This window comes from Calliphora vicina, chromosome 5, assembly GCF_958450345.1.
Source record: "Calliphora vicina chromosome 5, idCalVici1.1, whole genome shotgun sequence".
Classification (NCBI taxonomy): Eukaryota; Metazoa; Arthropoda; class Insecta; order Diptera; family Calliphoridae; genus Calliphora; species Calliphora vicina.
Genome location: NC_088784.1, coordinates 11,803,230 through 11,815,912, shown reverse-complemented (window position 1 = coordinate 11,815,912; position 12,683 = coordinate 11,803,230). Strand labels below are relative to the sequence as shown.

The window sequence follows — 12,683 nt, the reverse complement described above, 5'->3', positions numbered from 1 at the left end:
AACTTTGGGCCAATGTTCTAAAATCCCAAAGCTGGGATCAGAAAACAAAAAGCAACCTTTTAAACCTAAATGTGTTCCCTATTTATCGCCAAAGTATAGGAAAAATTGTAAAATACCATTTTCGGGATTTTCGCTCAAATTTTTAGGAATTTCGGGATTGCCTTTGACATTGTTATTTAGAATGACTAACATAAAAAACTTTAAAAATTTCATTGAGTTTCGTTAATAAATAAAGATTTTATTACATATTACATATTTATTGAGTTTCTAAAACTAAAATTTATATCAAAATTTTAATAGGATTGCAAATATTAGAAACAATTTGATGCACATTTATTCCGAGCTATATTGTTTTGTTTAGATAAGTTAATTTTTGGTCTTACAAAAAAAATGTCAAGTCAATATGTATCTCAATTAGATTCAAAAATATGCCACTTTAAAACTCCGTCCTTTAAAAATATTGCACTTTTTCATACTAAAAAATTTGTATAAATATTCTTAATGTGACTTAGTCAGAACCAATGACTTGTGTTGAATAAAATAATAAATTTGTAAAACATTACATGTCTGGCCGCATATTCTGGGCGTTTTTCGGACAATGCTCGCTTCAAATGAATCAGTTACGTTTTACACAGGTTCCCTGTGAAGGTCTGTCCAGATTTCAGCAGCCTATAATAGATAGGACACTTTTGCTCCCACCAAATGGCTTTGGTGTCGATTCGGCTTTTTGGCACTTACGAAGCCCATTTTCTTAGCAAGTAATGATGCAAAAATTATTTTCTTTTATAGCGTCCAAGCATCATTTATAAAGATTTTAAGAGAAAAGCTTATTTTATAAATAAGCTTATTTGACGGAAAAATATATTATGATTTTGAAAATCTTATTTTGAGAAAAACGATTTTGAATTTTTTTTTAACAAAAAGCTTGCATTTGAAACTTTTTAATGAAAATAAGTTTGGTGTGACTAGATTTTTTGTGAGAAAAGCTTTTTTGATAAAAAAATAAATCGTGTTGGTATAGAAGACCTTTTTTGGAAAATATAACATTTGTTTCACAAGAAGCAGCTTCATAAAAAACCTTATTCTATAAAAAAGCTTTTCTTAAAAAAAAACTTTGATTATAAAAAACATTTTTTCTGAGAAAAGCTTTTTCATTTACCCAGCGGTAAATGAAACGGCGTAACTAGATAATCGATAACGTCAGCATGACATTCTAAGCGAACATATTGTAACATAGATTATTTTATTAAAAAGCTTTATTATGTAAAAAAAGCTTTTTTAAAATTTCTGGGGAAAAGAGTTATTTAATAAAAAGCTTTTCTTGTGATAGAGGTTACTGCTATTGTTAAACAAATTATTTCGTGGAAAATAATTGTATGTGAGAAAAGCCTTTTGTAGGAAAGCTTATTTTGAAATGTTTTTAATTTGAAATGGATATCTTGTAGCAAAAGCCTTTTTTGTGAAAATTGTCTTTCCTATGTATGTAAAGATTTCCATGTTTTTTTTTACAAATTAATAGCTTTTTTATAAAAAGTGTTTTTTGTGAAGAAAGCTTTTTTTTTGGAAAAACCAAAAATCTTTTTTCGTTTATTTTCATTAGCAATAATGCAAGAAATATATCTGATGCATCTGTGCTTCTGTAATGAAATTTTTGGTAACAAAAGAGTATTAAAAAGTATTACCGACAGATTCTTACAAACTATTGATGTATTAGTTATATAAGGAATTCCAAAAGTTGATTTGAACAGACAAGTGTCTTAAAAATCAGATACAAAATCTCAATAAAAGCGAAGCTTTTGGTTGTAAACGGTGGTTCACATACGTCAAGTTTACTTGAGCGAGTCTTGAATTTATAGAGGAGAGAGGGAGAAAAAGAGGAAAATCTTTCCAATCTCCTCTCTGTTCTATAAACTCAAGGCTTGATCAAGTAAACTTGACATGTTAGAAATATTAAAATTTACAAAAAACGGTCATCATGGAAATTTAACACAGAACCCATTACCATAAAACAATTTTATCTGTAAATAATTCTCCAATCTATAATAAAGCGGTTTAATTAAAACATCATTTACGTCATAGCTTTATTTGCATTTATAATTCCCAATATTTATTATGTGGCTCAACCCAAATTTAAGTTTATGTTTTAAACTTTAATAGTGTCATTCGTATAATTATTACAAAAGAAATATATACAAATATATTTACCAGAAATAAATAAATATGTTATGAAAATATATGCTAAATATTGAAATATTAAATAAATATTGTAAATGTGTTTGGTGTGAAATAATATTAACAGCTAAATAATTATTTATTTATGTTTATTTTTCAAGTTTCATAAGGTTTTTTTTTATTTAAAGATTTATTTATTTTAAGTTTAATGTTTACAAAAATAAATTTATTGAAATAATCTTGGAAAACCGTTACATTGTAATTTTGTTTAATATTTATTTATTGTAGACATGTTATGTCATGATGAAATTTATTTGTTTGATCGATTGATATGTTCAACTGCATGATAGAGTTAGAAAGATGTTTGAAAATTTGTGTTTATAATAGTTTAATATTTAGGTAAAGATGATTAGTCGATTTTTATTTATGTGTTTTTTTTTGTGATTGCTGCTAAAGGAAGTTGTGGGAAAAATGTTAAATAAAATATTAAGATTTCTTTATTCAATTGATTGGAAGTTTTAATGGAGTCTTGGTTAGAATGTTTAAGCTTTTGGAAGACAGCTTTTATAGAGCTTTTGCGAAGTTTCAAACTCAGCTGCATTCAAAATTTCTAATATCTGAAACATTTTGAGAATTTTTTGACAGAATTTCAACAGTGAACAAATTGAACAATTTATCAATTAATTTCTAATCAGGAATCCTTGATGCTTAAGAGGGGGAAATTGGCAACTGCAACTGGCAGTTATTTCTACTGCTGTATTTAGTTTAACTTCATTTCATGATTAAAATTGTTTAGCTGAACTCTTGAAATTCTACTGAAATGTTATTTTAAGTGTCAGGTGACAATTGTTAAGGCAAAGCAACTGTTAAAAATTGCACTTTAAATGATGCTAGTTTCTGATTCGAAACAAGCTCAAGACTTTCAAGTATTTATTCCCAAAAAAAAAACATTTAACAATCTAAAGATGCTGCTAAAATCCAGCTTAATTTTAAACAATCTGATTGTAACCTTCACTTTTGTTGTACAAGATGTTTCTTTTTTTTTTCTTGTTAAAGAATATATGTATTACACTCAATAATCTGCAACGGATCTTCAAATAGCAACGCATTTTGTTACTTAACAAAGCTTTATGACAATTTGACATGAATTGCAAAAAAACTCAACATAATTTTAAAGATTCTGGCAATCTGATAAAATTTTTATTAAATTTAGAAAAATATTTTACCAAGTAAAGCAAATTTCTTAACAAATATCATGTGACTAGCTAAAAAATAATTTTAAATATTTTTATTTTCAACTAGATTTTAATTTTTTGTTAGTACAGAACATGATTTTATAACAAATAATAAAAATATTTATAACAAAAACAAAGAAAATCAAGAAAAAAAATTATTAAAAAAACAAGTGGAAAATGCCAACAAGTTCACATTGCAGATCATAGTACGTGTACTTGCTATAAACAAAAAAAAACCTGGTTCTCTAGAGAAGCTTTTGATATTTGAAATTATAAAAATGAAAATCAAAAAACCAAATCATGTTTTGCCAATACTTTGTTTTTGTTTTTGAACATGGCATGCTAGAAATATTTATTGGTAACAAATGCTATTAAAAAAATTGCCAAAAATAGAAAAATATGTAATTACAAACAAATTGTTTGTTTAAACAATTTGAACTTTAGGTAATAAAGAAAATACATACATATAAACGGAATGAAATTTCTTGTAATATTTGCTCAATCAATAGAAATCAGCAATATTTAGGGACATACTAATTCAGTTTAACAAAAAAAGCAATTTTGCCAAAAAATGTTGCATAGAAAACAATTTGGGATAAAAATTGTTTCTATAAAAAACTTTTTGGGGCAAACAAAGTTCTATAGAATACAAATCGGGCAACAATAGGAAACTATTTTCTTTAGAAAAAAAATTTGGGACAAACTATTTTCTATAGAAAACAATTTGGGACAAACTATTTTCTATAGAAAACAATTTGGGACAAACTATTTTCTATAGAAAACAATTTGGGACAAACTATTTTCTATAGAAAACAATTTGGGACAAAATATTTTCTATAGAAACAGATTTGGGACAAGCTATTTTCTATAGAAACAGATTTGGGACAAACTATTTTCTATAGAAACAGAATTGGGACAAACAATTTTCTATAGAAACAGATTTGGGACAAACTATTTTCTATAGAAACAGATTTGGGACAAACTATTTTCTATAGAAACAGATTTGGGACAAACTATTTTCTATAGAAACAGATTTGGGACAAACTATTTTCTATAGAAACAGATTTGGGACAAACTATGTTCTATAGAAACAGATTTGGGACAAACTATTTTCTGTAGAAACAGATTTTGGACAAACTATTTTCTATAGAAACAGATTTGGGACAAACTATTTTCTATAGAAACAGATTTGGGACAAACTATTTTCTATAGAAACAGATTTGGGACAAACTATTTTCTATAGAAACAGATTTGGGACAAACTATTTTCTATAGAAACAGATTTGGGACAAACTATTTTCTATAGAAACAGATTTGGGACAAACTATTTTCTATAGAAACAGATTTGGGACAAACTATTTTCTATAGAAACAGATTTGGGACAAAATCTGTTTCTATAGAAACAGATTTGGGACAAACTATTTTCTATAGAAACAGATTTGGGACAAACTATTTTCTATAGAAACAGATTTGGGACAAACTATTTTCTATAGAAACAGATTTGGGACAAACTATGTTCTATAGAAACAGATTTGGGACAAAATATTTTCTATAGAAACAGATTTGGGACAAAATATTTTCTATAGAAAACAATTTGGGACAAAATATTTTCTATAGAAACAGATTTGGGACAAAATATTTTCTATAGAAACAGATTTGGGACAAAATATTTTCTATAGAAAACAATTTGGGACAAAATATTTTCTATAGAAAACAATTTGGGACAAAATATTTTCTATAGAAAACAATTTGGGACAAAATATTTTCTATAGAAAACAATTTGGGACAAAATATTTTCTATAGAAACTAGTTGGGACAACATATGGTCTATGGAAAACTATTTGGGACAACAAATGTTCTATAAAAAACTATTTGGGACAAAAAATTTCTGTAGAAAACCATATGGAACAAAAATGTTTCTATAGAAAGCCATTTGGGACAAACAATTTTCTACAGAAAGGAATTGGGACAAACAATTTTGTATAGAAAATTATTTGGGACAATTATTTTCTATAGAAAACAATTTGGGACATAATATTTGATGATGGGTTAATTTGCAGTCAAAGTTCTAGGGCAACAAGCGGAAAACCACTGCATCAATGAAATTCAGCCACATTAATAAAAATAAGTAAGAGAACTACAATATATTCGGCTGTACCCTTCACCAAAGTAAGATAAAAATTTAAAATATATTTTTTTTAATTTAAAAAAATTTAAATTTTATTAATTTTTTTGGAACAAATATTATTATTGAAAAAAAATTTTATGGCAAAAAAAATTTTTTTTGTTAAAAAATAATCGAAGTTCAAAAATATTTTTCCCGATTTTTACCCATTATGGGTCCGAATTATTTTACCATTCACATGATAAATTGAATCATTAACAATTTTATTTGCAAACCAGCAGACATTACTCAACTCTAAACAAGTTCGTATCTAAACTCTTTTGTTTTGTTTGCAACCAACAGTCATTTGAATGACACACATTTTCCTTGTTGAACTCCGTTTGTGACACTGTTATGTAAAAACCATATGGGGTTTTTCTTATTTGTAACAATAAAATAGATCATAGGTTACCTGACACTATTATTCTGCTATATTTTTGGTTATTAAATTCTTGTTACAAAATTATTACCTTGTAACTTACATTTGCTAACAAATTTGAACACGTGCTTGCAAACAATATAAAAAACCATAAAGAAGTTTAACAGACATAACACCATTCAAAAAGCCTAAACAAACTATAAATATCTAATATATTTATATAAATTTATAAGTAAAAAAAGAAATATTTTTGTTAAATGTCATATGAGTTAAAAATTTTTATTCAAACAAAAGAATGAATCATTTTGTATGAACACACACCACACCACAACCATTATATTTTTGTTTAACATTTTCAAATAATCAATGAATTCTTGAAATTTATATTGTATTTTTTTTATACATTCAAACATTCTCAATACCATTAAGAAGTAACTTAAGTAGTTGTTTGCAAACAACTGAAATTGTATATACAATGTCGTGTGTGTATAAAGAAAAGCAACAGAAATTCTTATAAACAAATCAATATTCGTAAAGTGTTTAAGTAGAATTGACCTAAATTGTTGCTTTTTTTGTTTGTTTGTTGAGTCTTATACAAATTGTTTTTAATAATAAAAAATCAAGAATTATTTAGTATTTATAAGTAGACTTACATATAAATAAGGTGCGGTAAAAGTGTTGTGGGCTTTTACAATAAAATGTCTATGTCTTAGAGGGTAATTATTTGCTTAAATGGCAATTTAATTGAATAGAATTTTCTCTTTTTTTAAAAAATATGTGACTTTATAAAGTTTTTAGGGGGATAGACAAAGACAGATATGAATTTTCTTAAATAAATGTAAAAAACTATGAATAATCGATTTCAATAATATTTAAAAATTGAATTACTTCAAGTCTAGCTCAAGTTCAAAGTTTGATTAAAATATTTTATTATAATTGCACTGTCCAACAGCAATTTTGTAATAAAATAGCGACCCCATAATTCTCAAAGGTCATGTTGAGTAGATCATTTTTGTAGAATGAACTTATCTAAATTTTTTTTACAGTGGGTCAAATTTTTAATTTTTTTTGATCGTAGGGAGCATTATACTAACTGAAAAAAAAAGTTGTAAGCTAATGCCTGAGAGAATTCTTATTGTCAGAGTTATATTGTGGAATTTTATGGGGATAATTTTTGTGGAAGATATTAATCCTCTATCTCCTCTCTTTAGCGGTCAATTTGATCCTTTTTTTAAGAAAATCCCAAAAAGTCGTTTTAAAAAGAACACTTAAGGATTAAAATATTCTACAAAAATATTTGCCGGAAAATTTCAGTGGGAGTCATCGAAGATACCAATGTTGTAAATAAAGCTCTTTACTCTTAATTAGCATATAGAATATTCGTCAAGTGTTTTCTAGATAAAAATCTCCTAGTTTTATTTAAATAATTATTAACATGTGTCTGTTACATTTCATAACTATAATTTTCAATTTGATGGAATTTCATTTTAATTAAAATTTATTACACAATTTATGATTGCCATTTTTTTTCTAAGAAAAAGTTAAGCTTTCGCTTTTTATTGCTTTTATTTAAACAAAAAAACCAAACAAAACCTATTATTTATGCCCCTTAAAATTTAAATTTATTACAAAATTTTGCTCCGTTATGGAGCAAAAAACATGGAAAAAATTAAGCAAAAAAAAATATAATAAAAATGTTTATAATATAACACATTTATAACTTGTCATACCTAAATGAATTAACAACACTTTAATGCTTTAAACACCTGTGTAAAAAAAAATAATTTAAATTTACATTACAAAAGGAACACAATAAAATAAAGGTTGAAAAAAATGTGAAAAAACTCATAGCTATAAAAAGCAAAAGGTCTTATTTTAATGATTACTAATTTCTTTATTTTTTTTTTAATTTTCTTTATAGATTATTATTTTTCTAATCCAAATACCCAAAATCGTTTTGTGCCATCTTCACAATTTCAAAATTCACGCAATTACAATCGAGCAGCTGGAACCACAGCGGCTGGTAGTCCGGGCTCTTATCAGGAACAGATTTTATTTATAGGCAATGAAAGCAAACAGCCACAAAGTCAACCTTTAACCTCGGCAGCCTACACACCATTTGGACAACAATATACGGTAAGTCCCAAGCAAACCCCTTTATTTAAACATTAATAACAAACATGGCAACAATTGTATTGTTTTTCAATAAATATTAAAGCAAAACTACTTAAATATTTATTTGAAACTAAGTTTATTGTCTAAAAAATCAACACTCTTCAAAATATCTAATAAACCATCAAAAAAATTCAAACAATACTTACCACAAAAAAAGCTATAAAAGACAGTCAGACAGACGGACAGATGGACGGACTCATAAAAAGAAAGAAAACGAAAACTGCATTTGGTCAAGTGAAAGTTAAATAGCAGTTATTAAGTCATACATTAAAGTAAAAATCAAATAATATAATTAAATTTATACACAAAAAAAAGTAAAAAATAAATAAAAACCATATAGTTAAACTTAACCAAAAGCGAATCAAATCAATTGTAAATTCAAGCAGTCTACCGTTTTAGTTGAATATTTTTGTGAGCGTGACGTATATTTTTGTGGATTTTGGTTTCTATATATACTTAGCCCTAGTGTATAAATATGTTTGTGTAAAAAAATTTAAAGCAAAAATGCACAAAAGAGTTCATGACAGTAGGGTCGTTAAACAATGAAATTCATATGAAGAAATGATATAAAAAATTTACTAAATTAGGTAAAAATATTATAGATGATTGGTTTTTAATAACAGTAATATATGAAATGGTTAATTAATAATTAATATGAGTAATAATTTAGAGGAAAAGTTTGTATCTTTAGTATTTTGTTTCCGGTTATCAAATTTCCTAGCCAGCTTTTGTAAATCTTACAAAATTTTAACTCATCCATAATTCACTTAGGATTGGATGTTGCCCTTATTTGAGCAGTGAAGAGTTGTCTACCAAAACAAACTGTTTTATACCTGTCAGTTTAGAGGTAGGAAAATTAACCAATGTAAGAGAAATCAACAAGTTTTCATTGTTGAACAATAATTTAAAAATAACGATTACAGTTCCAGCAAAATCATCTTAAGCATTAAAGCCAATTTTCACCTATATGGGTTGGTTAATCTTCAAAATTACCGCATTTGGGGTTAAGAGAATCCACAGAGATAAGACATGGTTGTGGTAAACATAATCTAAGAGCAAAATATTGTGATAAGATTTATGATTGTATTCCAAATATATTATGACCTTTATTAGTGTCATAAAGTATCATATTATAATAAAATATGGTTGTTGTTGTCATCCATAATCATAATATTTTCTGAAGTAATCATATTATGATCCAAAGCAATCATAATATGACCTAAAGTAATCATATTATGAACCAATGAAATATTATGACTCAACGGAATCAAACAAAAATACAGCTAAAGGTTTTTATGGAATGGGGTGGTTAGTTTATTAACCACCACGGCGGTTGGCATTAAAAATAATTATCACAAACATTTTCGTAAATTTGTTTGAAAGCTAATGATTTTGATTTCTGTCCAAAACAAACGAAATAGCTGTGTAGGTGAGACATTCAGCAATTCTATTATATCAATTGATATACCCCACTTCCGGAGTCCCGGCTCTACCAATCGAAAATTTGTTTTTCATTTTGGTTCCGCCACAGCAGTTTGGGTAGATAAGTCATTAACAGAAGTATGAGCCACTTTTAATAGAGGTATGTTATCATCCGAATTGAAATCTCTATCAGAATGGTTTGCTCTTCATAATTCACAGCAGTCACATTCAGCATCCGAAGGTATATCTTCCAACAAAATTTCTTCTATATCACGTTCAAAATTATGTAGAGAAACACATTATATAAAACCTATTTCAGTCACAGTGGTTAGTAATCTAACCACTTTATAACTTACGTTATTTATCAAGGAGTATAGTATCAAATATTACTTGGGTTAGCACAAGACAACCAAAGAAACATAAAATAACAAAGTAATACTGAATTCTATATACAATAAATACTATGAGCTTATTTTATTGAATGCGGGAAAGCCTCTTAGAGAAACTCCGGTTTACAATATTTTCAAATTAATATTAAACTAACCAGAGCACCCAGAAGGGAAAGTTTTGCAATAAATATAAACAATTGTTTAGCAAAATGCCAATAGACTCACCTAAAAAGTGTTTTAAAGACTTTAGAAAAGGTGGTTAGAAAAGTGACCACTAAACCGCTAAGAGTTTAAAGTAAACATATTTTTGTTGGCATCTTAAACATGCCTACAGTTCTAGTAGACTATCCTGAGCTACTGATTTTACCTATCATTTAGGGTGGTAACAAGATGAGCCTGTCTGATAGCTGGCCCAAAATAGACAACGCATTGGATTCATTAACCGGTTACAGAGTGTCAGTTACCTTACTAGCTACATAACTGGTTACTTAATCAGCAACATAACTAGTTATTTTAACAAGTACTGGTGCAAATTGACCTCAAATAGTAATTTAAAAGACATTTCATAGACAGTCCAGTAACCGATTGCTTGTAAACAAACCTTCCTCCGACAACTCTTCAATAAATTACTTCTTTTGGGTAAAATAACTAGTTTTTAAAGTGCAGTACTAAATAAACGTTTAAAGTGACTACACTCTAGTTTACTTAGAGACACGTAAGTGACAATTGTATTCACGCTAGATTTACATGGGATGTATAAAGTAAGCAATTGCCTTATCTCTGGAATGAAAAGAGCACATACCTGGAAAATTACCCAGAATAGATAAATTGGAGTCAGCCAAGTGCTCAGACATAAATGACATTCGGAATGGCATATTGCTGGTTTAACATGCAAAGGCTCTAAGTCCATATTTTAAAATTTTACAGGAGAGACAAAAAACATTCAAACTTTTTTTGCGTAAATATTTTTGAATTCTGTAAACGCAATTTTTTTTGTATTTTTCTTTGTTTTCTATGTGCTTAAAAGCAAAATGATAAAATAAATATTTGCTGAGATAAAAGGTTTTTTTGGACTTAGAGCTTTTTCTATTGCTTAGTTTGTATTTTTTTTTATGGACTTAGGTCTTTTTCTTAGAACTTGCCTTTCATTTCTTATTTACTAGTTTTTATATCTGGATTACTAAGTCAGTAATATAGACAATATGGGTATCTAATGATAGAAATTTCAAAGTCCATTGCAACGATGTATATAAGGCTATATATAGTAAGATGGTCCTACAATGGGTCAAAATCAGGAAAAATATATTTTAACCCAATTTTTTTATTTCATCAAAAACATTTTTTGTCACAAAATTCTTATTATTAATTTTTTAAAAATTAAAAAAAAAATTTTAAAAATTTAAAAAAAATTGGAAAAAACTTTTTTACGTCAATACGAATATGTTGGTATATAACAGTATACATATGTCTCCGTTGACTCTAACATAGTGATTTTTTGATTTCAAATTTTCTGGATAACCGTTATTTACGGAAATAAAGTCTTGCTTCAAAATAATGTAGTTAAAGAAAATTATATATTTTGCTCTTATTAAGTGGATTTTAGATAAATACTATTTTTTATATCTTATTGAAAACTATTTTTGCACCTTTTCAATGGTTTTTAAAAAGTAAATTTGGGAAATTATATAAAATTTTATAGAATTGTATTAGGAAGATCCTATTTTCTGTAGAAAATCGTATGTAAAACAGTGTTTTCTATAGAAAATCGTGCATCTCCTTAAGTTTTGCACTGATTTGTCTCCAATAGAAAATATTTTAAAAAATGCCATTATAATTTTCTCTGCTTTTATCTAGCAATTGTCTACATTATTACAACATTTCCCATGAAATCTATTCCCACATATTGCCAACACAAATTCCATTAACTTTTTAAATACACCCCAAACAAAAGACTTAAATTACATATTTGAAAAACCAGAAAAAAAAAATTCCCTCATTAAACCGATGATCTGCTTTGTTAATTGTTCATAATTTCTCCCATTATTACAATTTATCACAATAAATATAATTTTTTACATATTTCTTTGCAACCACAAAAGTTCAATGTTCATGTCACTTTCATTAAACATTATTATTATCTTAGTTTTTTCTTCACTTATTACATTTATTTATTATCTTTTTCTGTATTACACATACATAAATGTTGCTAATAATAAACTTTCTTATTAACATTATTATACATTTTATTGCTCTATTATTGTCTGGTGTTAGACTTTTCTGTTGCTTTTTCTACTTAAACTGTAAGTAAAAGTGAAAATCAAAAGCTACTTTTCAGCTTTAATAAAAGAAAATGTGTGGAATAAAACACAAGGTAAAAACCTGGATGTATAACAAGGTCACAAGAGATTATGTTAAAGTGATATGTATTTTTTGTATTACTTTTGAGGTTCAAAATAAAAGAAATAAGAAAGCAAACAATTTTAGAGTCTTGTTTTTTTGTAAATAATTGATTAAAATGTTTCTTGGTATTAATAACTGTTTTGATTGAATGTTTTCATATTTTCAAATAACCTTGATATAGTTTATAATTATTGTTTTAGATTTTTTTGGTTTAACACAATAATTTGGAATGTTATATTTAGTGTTAAAGTAAAATGTTCATAAATCATAATCTTATGTAGCTTAAATTATGATGACTTTTTGAAAGTAATACACATCTAATTAAGAGCAAAGCTGTTTGACAAACCA

At 26.8% G+C, this 12,683-nt stretch overlaps 1 protein-coding gene across 1 annotated transcript in view; it reads left to right on the top strand.

Moving 5' to 3' along the window:
* LOC135961798 (mucin-2) overlaps window positions 1-12,683 on the top strand; it is an 85,242-nt gene that overhangs the window by 53,342 nt on the left and 19,217 nt on the right. Inside the window, exon 2 of the mRNA XM_065513392.1 lies at window positions 7,871-8,085. Within this exon, the coding sequence (XP_065369464.1) occupies window positions 7,871-8,085 (215 nt within the window). The remainder of the gene's footprint in view (window positions 1-7,870; window positions 8,086-12,683) is intronic.